The 23,944-nt window shown below is 43.0% G+C and overlaps 1 protein-coding gene across 2 annotated transcripts in view; it reads right to left on the reverse strand.

Annotated features, from left to right (window-relative positions):
- Positions 1–17,278: 17,278 nt before the first annotated feature.
- The window catches only part of RNASET2 (ribonuclease T2), a 72,179-nt gene continuing 65,513 nt past the window's right edge, over positions 17,279–23,944 (reverse strand). Inside the window, exons 9-11 of one of the 2 annotated variants that reach the window (XM_040350641.1) lie at positions 23,477–23,551; positions 18,043–18,132; positions 17,279–17,726 (exon numbers count right to left, since the gene is read on the reverse strand). In XM_040350641.1, coding sequence (XP_040206575.1) covers positions 17,538–17,726; positions 18,043–18,132; positions 23,477–23,551 — 354 coding nt within the window. In that variant the 3' untranslated portion in view covers positions 17,279–17,537. The remainder of the gene's footprint in view (positions 17,727–18,042; positions 18,133–23,476; positions 23,552–23,944) is intronic. The other variant, XM_040350643.1, reaches the window with a different exon arrangement.

Consider the following 23,944-nt stretch of genomic DNA (forward strand, 5'->3'; position numbering starts at 1 on the left):
TTGTTTTTTTATTTTTTGCGCTATAAAAGAAAAAAGACTGAAAATTCTTTGTTTCTGTTATAAAATTTAGGAAATTAGTAATTTTTCTTTATACATTTTGGGCAACATTTATACTGCTACATATCTTTGGTAAAAATAAGTACAAATTGGTGTAAATTATTTGTTTTTTGTGAAAGATATAGCGTCCACAAGCTATGGTGCCAATATCTGAAAATTGATCACACCTGAAGTACTATCTTATTTTTTGAGACCCTAACATGCCAGAAAAGTACAAATACCCCCCAAATGACCACTTTTTGGAAAGAAGACATTCCAAGGTATTTAGAAAGAGGCATTGTGAGTTTTTTGAAGTTGTAATTTCTTCCCACATTTCTTTGCAAAATCAAGATTTTTCTTTCTTTTTTTTTTTTTCACAAAATTGTCAAATTAGCAGGTTATTTCTCAAACACAGCATATGCATACCACAAGTTACACCCAAAAACACATTCTGCTATTACTCCCGAGTGTGGCGATACCACATGTGTGAGACTTTTACACAGCGTGGCCACATACAGAGGCCCAACATGCAGGGAACACTATCAGGCATTCTGGAGCACCCAGGCCAATTCTGACATTTCTCTTCTACATGTAAAAATCATCATTTATTTGCTAGAAAATTACATAGAACCCCAAAACATTATATATGTTTTCTTGTGCTTTAAAAAAACAAAACAGTAAAGTTAGCCCAATGTTTTTGCATAATGTGAAATATGAAGTTACGACAAGTAAATAGATACCTAACATGTCACCCTTCAAAATTGCACACACTCGTGGAATGGCGCCAAACTTCGCTACTTCAAAATCCTCATAGGCGACGCTTTAAAATGTTTTACTGGTTACATGTTTTGAGTTACAGAGGAGGTCTAGGGCCAAAATTACTGCTCTTATTCTAACATTCGCAGCGATACCTCACATGTGTGGTTTGAACACCGTTTTCATATGTGGGCGGGACTTGCCTATGCGTTCGCTTCTGCATGCGAGCACACGGGGACAGGGGCGCTTTCAAAAATTAATTTTACTTTATTTATTTTAGCTTGACACTTTTTTACCCCCAAATTTTTTTTAGATCACTTTTATTCTTATTACAAAGAATGTAAACATCCCTTGTAATAGGAATATGACATGACAGGTCCTCTTTACAGTGAGATATGGGGCCAATAAGACCCTACATCTCACCTCTAGGCTGGGAAGCCTGAAATGAAAAAAAACCGATCCTGATCATATTGGTGGGTCGGTAGAAGCACTGGAGGGCGGCGGGAGGGGGGACGTCCCTTCTCGCCTCCCGTAAAAATGATCTAGCAGCGGAACAGCCACTATGATCATCCTTATGGTGTAGGAAGTCGCTGGCTGAAAAAGCTGATATCTGAATGATGCCTGTAGCTGCAGGCATCATTCAGATATCCCCGCACAAAGTCAAGGACGTCATATGACGGCTGGCGGGCGGGAAGTGGTTAAATTGCTTTTTTTATTAACACAAAGTTGTCAATTTATACAATATTTCTAACACATAGGATGTACATACCAAAAATGACACCCCAAAATAGATTCTCCAACTCCTCCTGATACGACGATACCACATGTGTGAGACTTAGGCCCCATACACACGAGAGGATTTATCCGCAGATACGGTCCAGCGGACCGTATCCGCGGATAAATCCTCTCGAGGATTTCAGAAGATTTCTATGCGATGGCGTGTACACACCATCGCATTGAAATCCCCGCTGAAATCCTCTGCCGATGACGTGTCGCGCCGTCGCCGCTATTATGACGCGGCGACGGGCGCGACGCTGTCATATAAGGAATTCCACGCATGCGTCAAATCATTACGACGCGTGCGGGGAATCCCTTTGGACGGATGGATCCGGTAAGTCTGTACAGACGAGCGGATCCATCCATTGGAATGGATTCCAGCAGATGGATTTGTTGAGCATGTCAGCAAATATCCATCTGCTGGAAATCCATCCCAGGGGAGATTTATCTGCGGATAGATATCCGACGGAGTGTACACACCATAGAATCTATCCGCAGAAACCCATTTGATGGGATTTATCTGCGGATAGATTCTATGGTGTGTATGGGGCCTAAGGCCCCGTACACACGACCGGTTTTCTCGGCAGAATTCAGCAAGAAACTCGATGGGAGACGTATTCTGCCGAGAAAACCAGTCGTGTGTACACTTTTCGCCGAGGAAACCGACGAGGATCTCGTCGGGCCAAAAAGAGAACATGTTCTCTATTTCCTCGTTGGGCAATGGGAAAATTTGTCTCGCCGAGATCCTCGGCGGCTTCACAAGGAACTTGACGAGCAAAACAATGTGTTTTGCCCGTCGAGTATGGCTGGGTATCGCAGAGTATGGCTGGGTATCACCGAGTAGGAGGATGTCTATGTACGCCCTCCCAGAATTAACAATTCGCCCTGTAGCCGTCATTTTTGTTTTGTCCTTCTATATAGTAGTCTGCTCTTAAGTACATTGGTGAATCACCATTGTTATTGACCTGCTGTGATTGACATGAATAGGATATATTACCTAGAAACCCATTCATATTTAACAAAGGGGTTTTTAGGTGAACAAAACCCCCATTCATATTAATCAAAGCAAGTCAAGTGAGGACAATGGCGATTCACCAGTGTTCTTGCTTGACCATGCAGTGTATTTGTGTATTTTGTGTGCTCTCCTGTGACCCAAAGTCAGGTGATATAAGCCCATCATCACCTGATGTAAAGATGCTCCAGGCTCTGGAAGAATCCCAACTATATTGATGGGATCCACCCACCTGCCTGTGGAGCTGGGAGCCAGAGGCAGCTGCCTGTAACCCCCCCCCCCCCCCCCTACTGGTGCTCCAGTGACTGCTGGGATGGACCAAGAACTTAACAGCCCTGTGAAATTGTGAAACTGAGAAATCAGTAGTCCTGTGATCACTCAGTTCTCTGACTTAAGCTGGCCATACATTATTTTCTTGTTCAAATTCCTTTAGATTTACCTTCAACTATATAGTACAAGGGCCTGCCTGATTGCATACAAATTGAACGTGTTTAGATTTGACCGCAAATTATATGGTTTTGGTAAATCTAAAGGAAAGTTGTACATGAAAATTGTATAATGTATGGCCAGCCTTAAAGCTGACATGGGGCAGCTGCAGCATCGGGTGAGTATGGATGTTTTCATTTTTTTTTTTTACAAGCCCATATTTCTATTTTAAGTACCGTATTTATCGGCGTATATCGCGCACTATTTTCCCCTTAAAATAAGGGGAAAATCGTGGGTGCGCGATATACGCCGATAGCCACTTCCCGCGCTCAGTTTGAAATCCTGCGCCGACATATACCGAGTGCAGTACACTCGGGTACATTCAGCTAGCTTTGGCTTCGCTCGTGCTCACGCATAAACGTCACAGAGCGTGAGCGCGAGCGAAGCCGAGCCTTGCCGAATGTACCCGAGTGTACTGCACTCGGTATATGTCGGCGGAGGCGTTCGAACTGAGCGCGGGAAGCGGGGACTCGACTTGAGGCGCGCGCTGGAGAAGCCGGGAGGACACCATCGAGGCCGCAGACGGACGCCGGACTGGACGATGGACGCTGGGAAGACACCAAAACTGTAAGTAATAAAATCATATAACTTTTTTTTACAGGAATTTCGGGGGCAACTTTAGGGGTGCGCGGTATACGCGGGAGCGCGTTATACCGCGATAAATACGGTATTTCATTATATAAGTCTAAATGACCAAACTGGAACCAGTATTACATTAGGACTACTTAAAGGTTAACTCCACTTTTGTGAGAACATAATATAGAGAATGAAAAAAATATAATATTGCATATATGATTGCAACACAAGCCATATTGTAATATAATGTTATTAACATTTACCTTTCCTTTTCAATCTGCAGTACTGTAATTTTCTGTAAAATTCAAGGAAATGCAGCCACCTGGAGGTGTTCTGAAGTATCATTTCCTGCTTGTGTGATTGGTTCACTAATGTCTGCACTAAGATGCAAATCAGATTTTAGGCATCCACTGCAACAAAAATTTCATTTTTGATGATATGCTAATAAAGGATTAATCACTTCTAAATGTATGCAGGCACTGCCACTTTCCTCAATAAAACCTTGCAAGTGTAGCAGCTGATCAGTACTTAAAAAGTAGATCCCGCGGGGAATCAGTATCCAAAAGACATTCAAGTTTAAACAGTTATTCCTTCAGAGGAGAAAAAGGTAGGGATGTGCTACAACGTGTGTTAAAATCCCTGAAATGTACACTGATCACCCAAGGGGGATTGTTTTTAATCAACAAAAGTAGAGTTACTCTTTAAGCCCCGTCCTATCCTGTTCCAAGTTTATAACTATACTGAAGCTGGGCAGCTAGCATTTTTTAAAGCAGGTCAGCAATATAGGCTTAAGTATTTTTCCCAATAGATGGTTTCCTTAAAGGGGTTGTAAAGGAAAACAATTTTTTTCATAATAAGCATCCTTTACCTGCAGACATTCCTCTTTTCACTTCCTCATTGTTCGTTTTTGCTCAGAAGTTGCTCTATTTCTTCTCTGTTCTGTTCACTTCCTGCTTGTCTGATTTTACTGACCACCGTGATGGGAGGCTTTACTGCGGTGGTCAGTGACGTGCTCGCCCCCTCCTGGGAACTACATCTGTGCGGCTGGACGCTCTCTACGTGTTAGAGACTTCAAGGAGGTGTGAATTACTGGGTGTGCCGCAATTCATACTGGGAAATGTAGTTCTTACATGAACGAGCGATGCAAACCAGGAAGTGAATGAGAGAACAGAAACTAGAATGCCGGAGGTGATATAGATGAAGAAATTTAATAGGTATTTACTCGTTTTTTTAACATAATCATTACACTATTCTGTCTGTCTACCTTGCAGACATTAATTTTAGGCAAAAATAATGTTTTCCTTCACAACTCCTTTAAAGGGTCACTAAAGGATTTTATTTTTTTAGCTAAATAGCTTCCTTTACCTTACTGCAGTCCTGGTTTCATGTCCTCATTGTTCGTTTTTGCTTTGATGTTGCTGTAATTCCTCTCTGTTCTGGACACTTCCTGGTTGTCTGTTTCCTGATCACCACAGTACTGGGAGATTTCTCACTGTGGTGACTAATCAAGGAGGTGTGATTACGGTGTGTCAGCACCAATCCAGTTTCGTTTTACAAAGCATCACTGCCCTCTATTGGCTCTGTGTCTCTGTACATCAGAGAAGCAGGAAACAACAGCAAAAACAAAACTAAACTGCAGGTGCATTATATGATTGGTTTGTATCTATTTTTAATCATTTTTAAAAGGAATCAGTTAACTTTTATGTCTCTATACCCTGTAAACAGTCATTTCAGCAAAAAAATAATAATTTCCTCTGGTGACCCTTTAAGTCTAGGTTCACATCTATGTGGCTGCACTTGATGCATTTTTCAGGCATTTTGCATTTTTAAACCCTCATTTTTTATGTGTTTTTGCATGCAGTTTTCATGCATTTTGGATTTTATGATTTTTGTTGTCTTTAAACAGACTGTATATAGCTGGTTACTAAGCAGGGTGCCAGGAAGCTGGCCACTGCGTCCTTAATAACCAACAAGTCATCAGCTGTCAGCGGGGTTCCTCGCTGACAGCTTGATGTGAAAAAGGAAAAAAATTGGCCTCTATAAAAAAAACGTGAAAAAAATGGCGTTTGAAACAACACAACAGACAAAGACAGCCACAGAAGAAGAGCAGTTTTTTTAGGAGGTAACCGGCAGTAAGGAAGAAGACAGTAGCGGGAGAGGACGGTGGTAGGAGGAGACGGCTCGGGGAGAAGACAGCACTGGGAAAGACGGCGATGGGAAAAGACAGCACTGGGAGAGACAGCTCAGGAAGAAGACAGCTCAGAGCTATTTTTTTTAATAAAGGTCTTGTCAAAAACCGGCTCATGTTTTTTTTGCATTTCACTCTTTTTTGAGGTGAATGGGTAGGGGTACAATGTACCCGATAGCCATTTACATAAAGGGGGGCTTGGGATTTGGGGGCCCCTTCTTAAAGGGGTTCTTTCATATTCCAATAAGCCCATGCCCCCGCCCACAGACCCCATTAACATGGGGCAAGGTGCTTTGGGAGGCAGAGCCCCCTAAAGCACCCATCCCCTCCATGTTGAAGGCATGCGGCCTAGTATGGTTCAGGAGGGGGGCGCGCACTCATTCCCTCCCTTTGCTGACCTGCCGGGCTGCATGCTTGGATAAGGGTTCGGTATGCCAAAATAAAAAAAATGGTGTGGGGGTTCCCTCCGAATTTATACTAGACCCGAAATGCCTGGTATGGACCTGGGGGGTGACGCCACGCTGTTTTTTGCGTGATTATTTTTGCTGGCAATTTTTTCTACATTCAACTCAGCAGGGAACCTCGCTGACAGCTGATGACTCATTGGTTGTTAAGGACCCTGAGGCCGGCTTCCTGGCCCCCTGCTTAGCAATCAGCTATATACAGTGTTAAAATAAATACAGTAAAACGTATCAAAAATTGCATCACAAACACAACACGTTTCCGGTGCAATACCATTGAAATCTATTACATGCAAAATGTGGGAAAAAAGTCCCAGACCCTTTTCCAAAAATACATCGGACAAAAAACGCATAGGTGTGACGTTGTACCATAGGAAACCATGTTAAATGGACTATAGTGTGTTTCTGAAAATTGCAAAACGCACTAAAAATGCATGGGTGTGAACCTAGGGTAAATAGCCAACCAAGAGAAGCATAAAATTCATAAATTAGCAACTATGTGTAAATGGGTCATTAGTTCTTGTTATCCACCTCATGAATTAACTGGACTTTAAAACTGTATCATAAAACAAATTGTTGGTGTTATCTGAAAGACTACTACTGTGTTTAGTTTTACCAATGAACATGTGGGTGTTTGCCCCACTCTTCTGATTGCCTTTTCCCCTGCTAGGTAACTTCAGATTGTTCAATTAACTCAAACAAACCTGGAAGCCGATTGATTTCTATGCAAAGCTGCACCAGATTTTGAACTCTCCAGTTTTAGTAAATCAACCCCATAGGTTAACTTGGAGGAGCGTTTAGAGGCAGAAAAGAAGTTGTCAAATGCCCTTAAATTTTTTGACGCCCAGTATGCGTGTGGCCCTAACTAGAGTGAACTACATTTTACAACCAAGTGTATTGTATGAAGCTACTGTATACTGGCACTTTTTAAACCACAGTCTAAAAGTACCAAAGAAATCTGACATTCCAATGAAGGTAAAGCTTTTTTAGGAAGCCATACTTAATGTAACAAATAGCAAAAAATTATGATATTGATCATGTCTTACTGTGTTATATTACACAATTTATAGGTCTTACTGTTATTGCAAAAAGGTATGTGTGTATTTGTGACTGTGCTTCAAAACACCCAAATAAATTGTTCTATTGAAATCAAAACCTTGAGTTATCTCGATATTTATTTACAATAAATGTTCTATGGCGTCATAAAATAAAATGGTTTGTTGCCTAAATGATTGCATCTTTAACATAACATTTTTTCCCCCTTTCTTTGTTGTATCTAAAGCTGGCCATAGATGGATTCAAATTTGGCAGGTTCAAGAAGGACTAGAAAAATTTCTATCCATCTATTGCTAATCCGGCTCGAGAGGAGTTATCTAATGATCGACTCCTCTCGAGCAGGACTGTTGGTATATTTCCAACCCGGCCGACTCCTCTTAAATCGGCCAAGATTTGAACTATGTATGGGTAGGCTGAATGTAGCCAAGTTGATCGATCAATCAACTTGGATACAACCAGCCTGACATATTTTACATGTGATTATAGCCGCTAGCCTTAATTACTGTGTTCTCCCATCAGGGACAGCTTCAGCAACCTGTGGGTGCAGGAAACAAATTTGCTATGGTTTATGGCCTTTATTCGCCATTCATTTCTATGGGTAGCTGTGTTCCTGGAAGTCTCTAGTAGCCACTCGGAGTAATGCCGCGTACACACGATCGTTTTTCGCCATAAAAAAAAAGGACGTTTTTAAAAACGTCATTTAAAATGATCGTGTGTGGACTTCACATCGTTTGTCAATGTCTGAAAAAAAAAAAAAAAAATTGGAACATGCTGCATTTATTAACGTCGTTTTAAAAAATGTAGTTTTTCGGGTTGTAAAAAATGATCGTGTCTAGGCAAAAACGACGTTTTAAACCCGCGCATGCCCAGAAGCAAGTTATGAGACGGGAGCGCTAGTTCAGGTAAAACTACCATTCATAATGGAGTAAGCACATTCATCACGCTGTAACAGACAAAAAAGCGCGAATCGTCTTTTACTAACAAGGAATCAGCTAAAAGCAGCCCAAAGGCGAATAGAACTTCCCCTTTAGAGTACCGTCGTACGTGTTGTACGTCACCACGCTTTGTTCATCATTTTTCAAAAACGATGGTGTGTGGGCAACATCGTTTTTAATGATGAAGTTGGAAAAACTTCATTTTTTTCCATGCCGAAAAACGATCGTGTGTACGCGGCATCAGGCTCACCTACAGAAATGGTTGGGACCAAGATGCACATCCACATATTAACCACTTAACCACCGCTAGCCGTAAAATAACGGCTGCAAGGTGGTTCCTTAACTGGGGGTGGACGTTATGTAACGTCCTCCCGGAGTTGGGCGCGCACACGGGAATATCCGTGACCGCCGGGTCCAGAGGACCCGGCGCTACACGGATCGCGGTAAATTGCCGCTGATAGCGGCCGTTTACCACGTGATCGATCCGTCCAATGACGGAGCAAACACATGTAAACAAACCGGCGTCATTTGATGACGCCGGTTCCTCCCTCCTCTCTCTGTACCGATCGGTACAGTGTGAGAGGGGGGAGCGCGGGTGTCAGCAGCGCTGTGGATGGATCTGTGACTATTGCAGTCACAGATCCATCCATCCCTGCTCAGCCATCCCTGCAACCCCCGCCCCAATACTGTGCAATACACCCTGCCATACTCTGCAATACCCCCTGCCATACTCTTCCTTCCCTGCCAGTACTCTGCAATACCCCCGCACCAATACTCTGCAATACCCGCGCACCAATACTCTGCAATACCCCCGCACAATACTCTGCAATACCCCCGCACCAATACTCTGCAATACCCCCGCACCAATACTCTGCAATAACCACGCACCAATACTTTGCAATACCCACACACCAATACTCTGCAATACCCACGCACCAATACTCTGCAATACCCACGCACCAATACTCTGCAATATCCGGAAAATACTCTGGGGAAAAAAATGTGTTTTAACCACTTCCCGCCCGCCGGACGTCATATAACGTCCTTGACTTTGTGCAGGGATATCTGAATGATGCCTGCAGCTACAGGCATCATTCAGATATCATCTTTTTCAGCCAGCGATTCCCTACACCATAAGAATGATCATGGTGGCTGTTCCACCTCTTGATCATTCTTACGGGAGGCGAAAGGGGACCTCCCCCCTCCCTTCGCCCTCTGGTGCTTCTTCCGACTCACTGCAACGATGGAAGCCAGGATCGTTTTTTTTTGTTTGTTTTTTTCAGGCTTCCCAGCCTAGAGGTGAGATGTGGGGTCTTATTGACCCCATATCTCACTGTAAAGAGGACCTGTCATGCTATATTCCTATTACAAGGGATGCTTACATTCCTTGTAATAGGAATAAAAGTGATCAAAACATTTATTTTTGGGGAAAAACGTGTCAAACTAAAATAAATAAAGTAAAATGAACAATAAAAAAAAAAAAAATTTTTTTAAAGCGCCCCTGTTCCCATGTGCTCGTATACAGAAGCGTCCGCACACGCAAGTCACGCCCACATATGAAAATGGTGTTCAAACTACACATGTGAGGTATCGCTGCGAACGTTAGAGCGAGAGCAATAATTTTGGCCCTAGACCTCTTCTCCAACTAAAAAGATGTAACCAGTAAGAACATTTAAAGTGTCACCTATGGGGATTTTTAAGTAGCGAAGTTTGGCGCCATTCCACAAGCGTGTGCAATTTTGAAGTGTGACATGTTGGGTATCTATTGACTCAGCGTAACTTTATCTTTCATATTATGCAAAAACATTGGGCTAACTTTAATGTTTTTTTTTTTTTAAAAGCACAAAACTGTTTTATTTCCCAAAAAAACGCATTCGAAAAAATGCTGTGCAAATACAATGCGCAATAAAAAGTTGCAACGACCGCCATTGTATTCTCTAGGGTCTTTGCTAAAAAAGCATATATAATGTTTTGGGGTTCTATGTAATTTTCTAGCAAATAAATGATGATTTTTACATGTAGGAGAGGAATGTCAGAACTGGTCTGGGTGTTCCAGGACGCCTGATGGTGCTCCCTGCATGTTGGGCCTCTGTATGTGGCCACGCTGTGTAAAAGTCGCACACGTGTGGTATCGCCATACTCGGGAGGAATAGCAGAATGTGTTTTGGGGTGTAATTTGTGGTATGCATATGCTGTGTGTGAGAAATAACCCGCTAATATGAACATTTTGTGAAAAAAAATAAAAATAAAAAAATATCTTGATTTTTGCAAAGAATTGTGGGAAAAAATGACAACTTCAAAAAACTCACCATGCCTCTTTCTAAATACCTTGGAATGTCTTCTTTCCAAAAAGGGGTCATTTAGGGGGTATTTGTACTTTTCTGGCATGTTAGGGTCTCAAGAAATGAGATAGGCCGTCAGTACATCAGATGTGATCAAATTGATCAATTTTCAGATATTGGCACCATAGCTTGTAGACCTTATAACTTTCACCCAGACTAAATAATATCCAAATTGTTTTTGTTGTTACCAAAGATATGTAGCAGTATACATTGTAGGCCAAATTTATGAAGAAAATTTTTTTTTTTTGCAAAATGTTATAATAGAAAAGAAGAAAAATACATATTTTTTACAAAATTTTCGTTCTTTTTTCATTTATAGCGGAAAAAATAAAAACGCAGAGGTGATCAAATACCACCAAAAGAAAGCTCTATTTGTGGGAAAAAAAGGACAAAAATTTCATTTGGTTACAGTGTTGTATGGCTGAGTTATTGTCATTCAAAATGTGAGAGCACCGAAAGCTGAAAATTGGTCTGGTTATTAAGTGGGTTTAAGTGCCCAGTTGTCAAGTGGTTAAAGACAAACTGGCTTGGTCCATGTAGATAGGAGGTAAAATCACTGGATTGTGGCTAAAGGAAAGTATGGGACTGGGGTGTCTGCACTCAGGGACTGTAGTTAAGAACAACTTTACTAAATGTCAATATACTGTACATTGCCTAGTTGCCATATGTCCAGGATTTTGTTACATATATGTGATGCAGTTTTCCCCATCTGTCATGTCCCAAACAATAGCTAGCAGCAGGACAGCACAATTTTGATGGCAGTTGTCATGAAGATTCAAAATTATGGACAACAAGCATCAGTCTAAAAATCCTGACAGTTTTTTAATTGCATGTAAACCTTGGGCCAGATTCACAAAAGGGATACGACGGCGTATCTCCTGATACGCCGTCGTATCTCTGTTTCTATCTATGCGACTGATTCATAGAATCAGTTACGCATAGATATCCCTAAGATCCGACAGGTGTAATTGTTTTACACTGTCGGATCTTAGGATGCAGTACCGCGGCCGCCGCAGGGGGGAGTTTGCGTCGTAAACCAGCGTCGGGTATGCAAATTAGGAGTTACGGCGATCCACGACGGATTTTCGCGTTCGCTACGTCGCCGCTAGTCTAGTTTCCCGTCGCAAAGTTAGTCGTCGTTTTGGGTGCCCTAACTTTAGTCAGCAAACGTATTGCTGTCTAAAGTATGGCCGTCGTTCCTGCGTCGAAATTTAAAAATGAACGTCGTTTGCGTAAGCCGTCCGGGAATACGGAATTACGCTAGGCGCGTCGCCGTTCGAAAAAATTACGTCACTGCGCGCAATGCACGACAGGAATTGCGAAACGGAGCATGCGCAGTAGGTCCGGCGGGCGGGAGCACGCCTAATTTAAATGACACACGCCCATTTGAATTGGCCCGCCTTGCGCCGGACGTATTTGCGATACACCACCGCAAGTTTCCAGGTAAGTGCTTTGTGGATCGGGCACTAAAACTGGAAACTTGCGGCGGTGTATCGTAAACGGGTTACGTTACACCGGCGCTCTTCTATGTGAATCTGGCCCCTTGTGTGTAAAGCAGGTCATACACCAGTAAAATGTAGTTTTAATGGTCATATAGAAATTTAAAAAAAATATTATACAGAGCATTACATCTTTCAACTATTGAGTCAACTACGTTCCTTAGAAAGCCCTTAAATTCCATCCATACTAGCTACTTGAATGGAATCCCTGAAGCATTTTACAGGTTTATTTTCTGCCTGCACATGTGCATTAAAGTATATATATACGATTTTTCTGGAAACCCACATTCACAACTCATTCACAGTTGTGCGATTTGTCATGTGACTTTGGACATTTTCCAATGATAACCATTCATATGCATGAATTAAAGTCGCAGCAACGTCAAAGTAGTTAATTCTCAATAAAACATAATGCGCGCTTCAGAGGTGAAACCGCTGGCACAAAGGTGACCAACCCTATGATAGAACTCAATAAAAAATAACAGTTCTACTATACTTCAAACATAAGGTGCCATGGATAGGAAAGAAAACAACCATAAATCAAGCATGTGACCATCCATTACCATTACATTACACCAGGGGTCTCAAACTCAAATTACCTGAGGGACACACGACAAGTTTCCATATCCCATGGGGGGCCGCATGCAAACTTTCAAATTTCAAAAACAGTACTGGTGTCAGCGAACGCATTATTAACCCTGACCACTACACTGCACACTGACCACTACACTACACACTGACCACTCACCATCAGGGTACAGCACATCAGGGCACAGCACACATGAGTGCACAGCGCACATCAGGGTACAAAGCCCAGCACATCAGGGTACAAAGCCCAGCACATCAGGGTACAGGGCACATCAGAGCACAGCACATAGGGGTACAGCACAACAGGCCACATCAGGGTGCAGGGCACATCAGGGCAGGGCATATCAGGACAGGGCACATGGCACCAGGGCCGCTGATAGAAATCATGGGGCCCCGTACAGCCTACCTGACGGGGCCCCCTTCAGCTCCACCCCTGGTCCCGCCTTTAGCTCCACCCCTGGCCCCACCTTGAAACTGTCTCTGCAGCACGTTACGGGATTGGCGGCATTAGTAGGCACCTGGAGCAGAGAACCGGGGGGGGGGGGGGGGATCTGCCGCCTGAAATTGAAATTGAGAAGCGGGAGGGGGGGGGCTGCCGCGAATTGAGAAGCGGAGGGGGGCCCTTTACAAATTATTAATAAAAATGAAAAAATATATAAAATAAATAAATAAACATTTATAAAAAAAAAGGGGGGGTTGCCATTCAGGGTCCTGGGGACCTCTGGGCCCTTTAATAAAAAAAAAAAAAAAAAAACATTTATAAAAAAAAAAAAAAAAAGGGGGGGTTTGCCACATGGAGACCTCATGAGCCCTTTAATATATATATACATATATATACATACATACATATACACACATATATACATATATAAGGATTAAAAAGAAAAAAAAAATGAAATAAAATATGAAAAAAAAAAGAATTTATGAAAAAAGGGGGATTGCCATCCGGGGCCCTGGGGGCCTTCGGACCCCCGGACCTCTAAAAAAAAAAAAATGGCCCTTTAATAAAAATATATTAAAAATATATATATATATTTTTTATAAAAAATAAATAAAAAAAAAGGGGAGTTGTCATCTGGGACCCTGTGGGCCTCCGGGCCCCTAAAAAAAGAAAAACATTTTTTTTAAAGGGGGTTGCCATCCGGGCCCCTGCTGGCCCGGGGCCCCCTACAACAGGGCCAGTTGTACTGGCTTATCAGCGGTCCTGCATGGCACAGTGCAGGACATGGCACATCAGGGCACAGCACATCAGGACAGGGCACATGGCACATCAGGGTACAGGGCACATGAAACAGCACATCGGGGTACAAAGCCCAGCACATCAGGGTACATGGGGCACATCAGGGTACATGGGCCACATCAGGGTACATGGGGCACAATCACAGCATATCAGGGCACATACAAGCACACCAGGGCACATGAGAGCACATCAGGGCACAATCAGGGAACATGGGGCACACCAGGGAACATGGGGCACATGAGAGCACATCAGGGCACAGCACACCCGGACAGGGAACATGGCACATCAGGGTACAGGACATGGCACATCAGGGCACAGCACATCAGGACAGGGCACATAGCACATCAGGGCACATGAAACAGCACATCAGGGTACAAAGCCCAGCACATCAGGGTACCCCATGTACCCTGATGTGCTGGGCTTTGTACCCTGATGTGCTGTTTCATGTGCCCTGTACCCTGATGTGCCATGTGCCCTGATGTGCTGGGCTTTGTACCCTGATGTGCTGTTTTATGTGCCCTGTACCCTGATGTGCCATGTGCCCTGTTCTGATGTGCTGTGCCCTGATGTGCCATGTCCTGTACCCTGATGTGCCATGAGCCCTGTCCTGATGTGCTGTGCCCCATGTGCCCTGATGTGCCCCATGTTCCCTGATTGTGCTCTCATGTGCCCCATGGCACATCAGGGTACATGGGCCACATCAGGGCACAATCAGAGCACATGGGGCATATCAGGGCACATACGAGCACACCAGGGCACATCAGGGCACAATCAGGGAACATGGGGCACATGAGAGCACATGGGGCACAGCACATCAGGACAGGGCACATGGCACATCAGGGTACAGGGCACAGGGTACCCTGATGTACAGAGCCCAGCACATGAGGGTACATGAGGGTACATGGGGCACATGAGAGCACATCAGGGCACATGAGGGCACAATCAGGGCACATGAGAGCACATCAGGGCACATGAGAGCACATCAGGGCACATGAGAGCACACCAGGGCACAGGTCAGCATTTACTTGTTGTTTTCTTCAAAGGCAGAGTAGCGCAGGAAGCGTCTGTCATAAGTTCACTTGTCTCTCATGTCACGCTGCTACTCCCCGGCAGCCCCCCCACTCTCTCTTCTCGTCCATCTCAGATAATGTCACAAGCAAATGGGGATGGACGAGAAGAGAGGAGGGGCCGCCGGGGAGACATGAGAGACAAGTGAACTTATGACAGACGCTTCCTGCACCTCGATCTACACTTCCGCGGGCCATTTAAAACCGGTCCGCGGGCCGGTACTTTGAGACCCCTGCATTACACAAATAATGATTAACTCCACATTTTCTCATCACTGTGGTTGAAAACAATCGCTGATTTGACCCCACTATCAGAAAATTGAATAAAACGTTACAAATAAATTCAAACAAGGTGTGCATTCCCACACATCAAAAAACCAAGGGACGATGCCTAAAGAATGTTAGGACTTTATAGGTCGATTTGTTGGCTATGTGTGTTTACACTTATAGTCAGGGGTGCATAAAAAAATGAGTGTTATTTTGTTTGTCTCTATCTGCACTGCAACAATGATAGGGAGTATATAAGGAGATAAAAGAATTGTGCTATCACAGAAAAAACCCTTCCTATTCAAAGGCACTCATGGATAAGTATCCCTATTGCTAGTACGTTAGACCCAAAAGACTGTCCAATGCTGCAGTATACTAACACTCCTATTCCGGATCTAGGATAAACTCCAGCGTCTTCGCACATTCCACGTGCAGAGCCCGCCAGGAAGTCGGCACTGCGTTGCGCTAATCACAGGCAGGGAGACATATTCCCGATGCTCGGCTGCAGAGATCGGGAAATGTCTCCCTGCCTGTGATTAGCGCAGCACAGTGCCGACTTCCTGGCGGGCTCTGCACATGGACTGTGCGAACACGCCGGAGCTCATCCTTACGGGGAGTATAGGAATTCAAACAGACTGATCAAAATCCCCATGTAAAAAGTTATTGTGCACCAAAAACCTATCCTTATGAAACCAAAATACCCTACATGTTTTGCTCAACAATAGAGCATTGTCCGGGGTGCAAAAAATACAACATACTGTATGTTGATCCAGTATAACCATTCTGCATCCTATTTATTAGCCCCGTATAACTTAACAACTCCAGAAGATCAAGCTTTAAAATAATTCATAAAAGCTACATGGATTTATTTTCTTGATTTTCTTTATTTTCTTGACATTGATGAAAATGTACAATACGTAACCAAAGCAAAGAAATGTAAAAGCTAAAATCTTTATTTAGATTTGTTGTTTGAAAATGCCTAATAATACATCATATGTAGAAAGAAAATAACAGAAAAGTGATCAAAACAAGGTTGACATGGTACAGAACAATGCAGAGGTTTTTCTGATAAGAATATATTACAATCGGCTGACTAACCTAGCAAAAAAAAATAAAGAAAATAACAACCGCAACGGTGTAACATATCCAACACCTTTATTTGTAAAATGCAACATGATTCTTCAGACATGATTACTTCTCATGACAAATTTCAAAATAATAGCAACAGTGCAAATATCTAACATCTTAATTTGTAAAACCCAACATGATCCATCAGACACGATTATTTCTCATGAAAAATGTTGTGCATTTTCTTTTTTCCCCTTTGTCATTTTTTAAAATGTAAAAAACAAATGGTCAATACCCTTACTTGCAACTAAGACGCAAGGCTCATGCACACAGAGTTTAAAGGATCAGTTCACCTTTGTAAAAAAAAAAATGCACATCGGCGTATCTAGGTCATTTACATATTCGACACGTAAATCAACAGAAGCGCCCCTAGCGGCCAGCGTAAAGATGCACCCAAGATACGACGGCGTAGGAGACTTACGTCGGTTGTATTAAGCCAGAATTCAGGCGTATCTAGTATTGAGAAAAGGCGCATAGATACGACGGCGCATCTGTACACTTACGCTGCGTATCTGTAGATACGCCAGCGTAAGTCTTTCTGAGTCTGGCCCTAGATGTGTCTAGCATTTGAGTGTAAATGCATTCCAATGGCCAGAATAAATTATTATTCATTTATGGCCAATAGATTTCATTAACACTCAAAAGCTGGAAGGCGCATAAACTTGTGTGCAATACGTGGCTTTTGCCACAATTATATCTAAGCAGCATTTTCCTGTCAGCAGCTCTGGAATTCAGAGGGGCTTAACCACTTCAATACAGGGCACTTCCCCCCTTCCTGCCCAGGCCATTTTTCAGCTTTCAGCGCTGTCGCACTTTGAATGACAATTGCGCGGTCATGCAACACAAATTAATTTTTAATAATTTCCTTCACACAAATAGAGCTTTATTTTGGTGGTATTTAATCACTGCTGGGCTTTTTATTTATATTTTATTTTTCATACGACGTCCACCCAGAACCGCACAGTTCCTCCATTATTTGACGGTGGGTGGGCGGCAAGTGGTTAAACAGAAACCCTGTGTGCATGAGGCCTTACCCATGTCAACAAATTACTGACTGCTAGTGCACTTTCCTGAAATTATTAAAGACATTTTCAAGTTGATCCTTCCATGTGGACAACTATGATTACTGTACAGGTGGGTAATAGGTGTTTATTGACTTATCACAAACATGCAAATCCACATAAGATGCTTCCAGCTTCCTGCTCATCTGTTTAGTTGAAAGCTCATCTTCTGGTTCCACTGTACAGTTTCGCAGATCAAAATCTTTTGTGAAACAAATTTCAATCTGTCCCAGAGTTTGAGCATCTTCACCCTGAGAAAGAATATGGGAAGTCATTAAAATGATTGTATTTAAATCACATATTATTTAATCCTGTATTATAATAATAATAATAATAATAATAATAATAATAATAATCTACAGTTCACGTTTTATTGTCATCGAAAATTAAATCAAAGGGGGGTTTGTTTTATCTTTTGACACTGGTCATCAAAAATAGGTTCCTCTTATGTCAAAGTGAAAACAGATTTCTTAAAAAAGGTATTCAAATTAATGGAAAAACATGAACAAATATTTTTTAATATAACACGTCTAAATGTAGTCACATGATTGGATAAACAGACATCACCTGTGTGTAATCAAGTGGTTGCACTTTAAATATGTGCCATAAATCTGAGGATTCAACTCCTGATGCTTTGGTATTGTGGTATAACCTGCACTATAAACATAAAACAACACTCCAAGCTACTATATGGAAAAGGTAACTGAAAAGCACATCAAGGAATGGATACAAGAAAATTTCCAAATCACGGATTATTCCTTGGAGCACGATTAAATCACTAAGAAATAGAAACAATATGGTACAGTTGTAAATCAGTGCAGACGAGGTCATCAATTAAAAGTGAGTTGTTGTTCCAGCAGGTTAAAAGCCACTAAGAGACCCTCTGAGGGTGTTACCAGCCTCAGTGTCGTGGGCCTCGTACACACGACCGGTTTCCTCTGCAGAATCCATCAAGAAACTTGGTGGGAGAGATTTTTTGCCGAGAAAACCGGTCGTGTGTACATTTTTCATCGAGGAACTCGACGAGCCAAAAAGAGAGCAAGTTCTCGATTTACTCGACGGGAGTCTCAAATTGGCTCGTCGAGTTCCTGGTCGGGCTGGTTTCCGACGAGAAACTCGGGCGTGTGTATGCTAAGAAACCCGCGCTTGCTCAGATTAAAGTATGAGACGGGAGTAAAAGTAGCATTTGTAATGGAGATAACAAATTTTTAAAGCTGTAACAGACTGAAAAGTGCAAATCGTCTCCGACCAAACTTTTATTAAACACGCAAACATATAAGATTAGCAAAAGCAGCCCCAAAAGTTGTTCAAGTGGAATCGAACTTCCCCTGCCATTGTATGTGTTGTACATCACCGCGTTTGAGAACGAGGAGATTTTGTCTTGACAGTGTGTACTCAAAGCAAGCTTGTCGAGTTCCTCGACAAGCCCAACAAGGAACTCGACGAGGAAAATGATGTGTTTCGCCCGACGAGCTACTCGATCGTGTGTACGAGGCCTAAGATTAACAAAGTCAAATATCACCTAAAGTTTTCCAATAAGGCAATTGGAATACTCTACAAACAGAAAAGTTTGGATTGTAAAAAAAAAAAAAAAAATTATACTCACGTAGCAGCAGCATCTGTCCCCCACCGTCTCTGCAGTGAGAATGGAGTGATCAAACACCACTGATCACTCAATTCTCCCCTCTGCTCTGAGCAGAGAGCTGTGACTGTCAGTCAGTGGCTTTCTACTCTCCCCTCCAGCATTCACTGGAGCACTGGGCTGTGGATGGGCCACTGTTAGCTGAAAACGGGTCACAGAAGTGCAGAACAAATTGCACTCCTGTTATCCATAGGAGAAGTATGGCTGAGCTTTGGCCATACTTCTTCAAGTCAGCTAGAAGATTTTATGATCTTGTGAAACCAAAGTTGAGCTTTATAACCATCAGAAGAAAAGTGGCATAAGTTAAAGACTGCACATGATCATAAACATACCATCCTCACCATACAGCATGTAGGAGGCAGCATGTTGCTGTGGTAATGCTTCCCTGCAGGCCCTGGATGAATTTTGAGGGCAGAGGGTAGAATTAAAATGGCAAGATACAGGGAAATCCTGGAGGAAAACCTGATGCAACCTGCAAGAAACCTGAGCCTGGGGAGAAGATTTGTCTTCTAGCATGGCAATGACCCCAAGCATAAAGGCAAAACTACACAAGAATATTTTGAAAAACATAAAAAAAAGAAAAAAAAAAAAAGATATATAGCGTTGAACTATAGGGAAGAGCACCTGTCCCATCCTGAACCATGCATATGCCCCTTACATATGAACTATTTTAACCTAGCGCCTAACAGATGGTATGTGATTACTCCTTCAAACATTTTAACATATTAGATAAATGGCAATTCACTTGAAATTCAAAGATTAAATAGACCCATTGTCTGTCCTGTCCCAAGCTCCTCATGTCTCCAAGATGAGGAACACAATGACTAAAGCTCATACAACACAAAAAGGACATGCAACCCAAGACTGCCTGACGGCATGATCCCGTGATGGCTGTGTCCCACGGAGAGGGATCGCTGCAGCCTGTTAATGATCTCTGTATAGCTGATAATTTTACTGTTCAGCTGCACACAGACTGCAGGCATCTGTCAACAGTGGACCAAGCAGCATCTTTCCTTGTCCACAGCACACAAAAACATGCCACAGTGTACAAGTAACACAATTTAAGAAAAAGTTAAAAAATTAAGCGCCCCTGTCCCCCCTCGTGTGCAAAGGCGAACGCATGCTTTTGACCCATACACAAACGGCAATCGCACCACACGTGAGGTATTGCCACGAGCGTCAGAGTGTGAGCAATAACTCTAAACTGGTAACCTGTAAAGGATTATGAAGCTTCACCTATTGAGATTTTTAAATACTGTAGTTTAGTGCCACTCTACAAGCATGCACAATTTTAAAGCATGACATGTTTGGCATCAATTTAGTGCAACACCATATTCCATATTTTACAAAAAAATTGGGTATTATATTGTGTTTTTGTGCAAGTGTATTTTATCCAAAAAAAAACTGCTTTCGAAAAATCGCTCCGCAAATACCACGCGACATTGCAAAACCCACCATTTTATTCTCTATGACCTCTGCTAAAAAAAAATCATGTCATGAAATGACACTTAAATGTTTTATGCAAAATTAGGCTACAAAAATAAATATTAAACAACTTTTTCAGTGCCCCTCAGCACCGCCTCCCTTGTGCCCATCAATGCAGCCTCACATGTGCCCACCATTGCAGCCTCACATGTGCCCACCATTGCAGCCTCACCTGGGCAGAGAAAGAGAGCAGCCAAATCATGACTGGAGGAAGAGCAAAGCCACAGGATCACAAAGCACGGATAGCACGCTGTTACAGCTTACATTAGAATTGCCTCCGCTCTGCTCGCCGTCACACACAGCCCCGCCTCCTTCTGACCTGCACCTGTGATAGACAGAACGCATCCCATCATTAGACCCATGTTCTGTCTATCACAGGCGTAGGTCAGGAGGAGGCGGGGTTGTGTGTGTGTGTGATGGCGAGCGGAGGCAATTGTAATGTAAGATGTAACAGCGCGCTATCTGCACTCTGTGATCCCGCGGCCCAGATTCTCGCTAGCAACCACGGGGGCCAGACATGGTCTAAACACTGAGGGTGGACAGAGAGGGTTTGAGCCTGCCCAGTTAGTACTGCCTTGATGACATGCATCGCCCCACTTCTTAGATGTGCAGCAGGAAGGAGGTGGAGAGGGGCGGTCCCAGGCAGCAGACTGCTCCTTCTGAAATGCCCCTCTTTGTGAGCCTGTGCAGGGGGTGGGGATGAGCGGCAGGAGGGAGGTGGAGGACTGCTCATTACAAAATGCCCCTCTGTGCGAGCCTGTGCACGGTGGGGGGAGGCACTGGCTATACATTTCTGGGACAGCACAGCCCTGACCATATTCGCACTGCTCATAATTTCACTCGCCAAATGCGAGCAGGCAAGTTGAAATTTTGAGGGCTGTATAGATACACACACACACACACACACACACACACACACACACACACACAGTATATAATGTTTGCAATGCTTATGCTGTGTGCGAGAAATAACTTCATATGATATTTTTGTGAAAAAACCCTGAATTTTATTTAATTTCTTTATTTCCAAATAATTGTGGGGAAAATGTACAACTTCCAAGAACTCACCACACCACTTACTAAATACCTTGGAATGTCTACTTTCCAAAAAGGGGTCATTTGGGGGGTATTTGTACTGTCCTGGCATGTTAGGGTCTCAAGAAATGAGATGGGCAGTCATCAGGACTGATCAATTTTCAAATATATACCATAGGTTTGTAGACTCTATAACTTTCACACAGACTTGGGTAATTTTTATAAAAAGAAATGTAGCAGTATAAATTTTGGTCAAAATTTATGAAGAAAAAGTACTTATTTGCAAAACACATTTTCTTTCCAAAATTTTCAGTCTTTTTTCCTTTATAGTGCAAAAAAATTCAAAACCCAGCAGTGATTAAACACCATCAAAAGAAAGCCTTATTTGTGTGAAAAAAAAAATATGACTAATTGTCATTTAAATTGTGAGAGCACTGAAAGCTAAAAAATTGGCCGGGCAGGAACAGGGTAAAGGTGTCCAGTATTGCGGTGGTTAAAAGGATTTGGGACCACTTTACTATACAGGACGAGCCTAGGGGTATGTTCTAAACAGGATTCAAAAGCTTTCTACTTTAATCTTTAAATTTAAGCTTTAATCTTGTTAAAACAAAAAAATAAAACAAACATGAGAAAAACAGTCTACAACTCAAATAATATACTACATTGCTGATGCTACTTTTAATTGAAAACTAAACTAATGCATCTAAAGCAAGTGCTATCCTGTGGCGTATCATCCATGTGTGAAGGGCGTGCGGTGCACACAGGCCGCCCAAGGCCAGGAGGTCCACTGTAACAAAAATGTAAATGTGCACACAGGCGGCGCCGACGGCCGCATTTACTGATGCCTGGTCTATAGATCCGTCTGCCGCCGCCCACAGACACTGAAGTGCCTGGCCGGTAGCAGAGTGATCTGCAGCCTTGTGTGCTGTTCCAGGGCCCAGGACATGTCTTCTGACATGGGGAAATCCCACCCGCTGCCCCACTATGCAATAAGAAATGCCACCCAGACTCCGGAGGGGGGCCACCAGGAGGACACACTAATGTGAGGGAAGAGTGGGGACGGGAACGGTGTATGGCAGCCAGGGAGCAAGTGTATAGGGATTAAAAACTGCGGTTTCCTCATGCTGTGTTTGGGGGACTGGTGGCAGTCCTCTCTGCTGGGACCTGTAGTGCCCTCTGTGGGGGACTAAGATATGGCAGCAGCATCCTATGCTGGGACTTGTAGTGTCCTAGACTCTGGGGGGACTGAGGAATCCTCAGTCTCTCACAGAGGGAACTGCACCTACCAGCATAGTGGGCTGCCATTCTTCAGTCTCATAATCTATAGGGCACTATAAGTCACAACAGGAGGGGTGTACTGGGTGGGGGAGAAGGAGGCACGCATTTGTGCTAAGGCGGGGGGGGGGGGGGGGTTGTGCTATAAGGGGGGATTGGGGGTTAAGAGAATTCGAGCAAATAGTAAGGATTTGGGAGGGTTTACACTGGAAGGAGGGGTATGGGGAGGATTTGTGCTGGAAGGGGGAGGACTTGTGCCGAGAAGGGGGATTTTTGCTGGGAGGGGATTTGCCACTTTGGATCTTGCACACGGCCCACTGATTTCATGATACACTCCTGGTGCTTTCAACTGGTGGGGTAGCACACCTACAGATGGTTATGATAAATATAGAGTGTATACACTTCAAGTCCTAATTTTGTTATGATTGCTTACAATCTATAATAATAACACAAATATTTAACAATTTATTTAAACAACTGCAATTTACAAATTGTAACAGATCTTATTACATTCTGTTTTTCAAAAAAAAAAAAAAAAAAGGACATGGTACATTTTAATATTACCTGCTGTGGTGGAATACACTGAATTTTTGGTATCACTCCATATACATTCAAAATCACATCTTCAATCTCTTCTACCTGAACAGAAATACATCAATTATATTTATTATCATTAGCTTAGTTCATTTGACCTTATCAATGCTAGTTGTGCACACTATTATACCCTTTATTCTGACAATCAAGCCTCGTACACACGACCGAGTTTCTCGGCAAAAACCAGCAAGAAACTTGCTGGGATTTTTTTTTGCCGAGGAAACCGGTCGTGTGTACATTTTTCGACGAGGAAACTGTCGAGGAACCCGTCAAGCCAAAAAGAGAGCATGTCTTCTTTTTCCTCGACAGGAATGGAGAAACTTGCCTTGTCGAGTTCCGACAGCCTAACAAGGAACTCGACGAGGAAAACGTTGTGTTTCGCCCGTCGAGTTCCTCGGTCGTGTGTACGAGGCTTTAGCATTCACATTAGAACAAACC

Source organism: Rana temporaria, chromosome 4, assembly GCF_905171775.1.
Source record: "Rana temporaria chromosome 4, aRanTem1.1, whole genome shotgun sequence".
Classification (NCBI taxonomy): domain Eukaryota; kingdom Metazoa; phylum Chordata; class Amphibia; order Anura; family Ranidae; genus Rana; species Rana temporaria.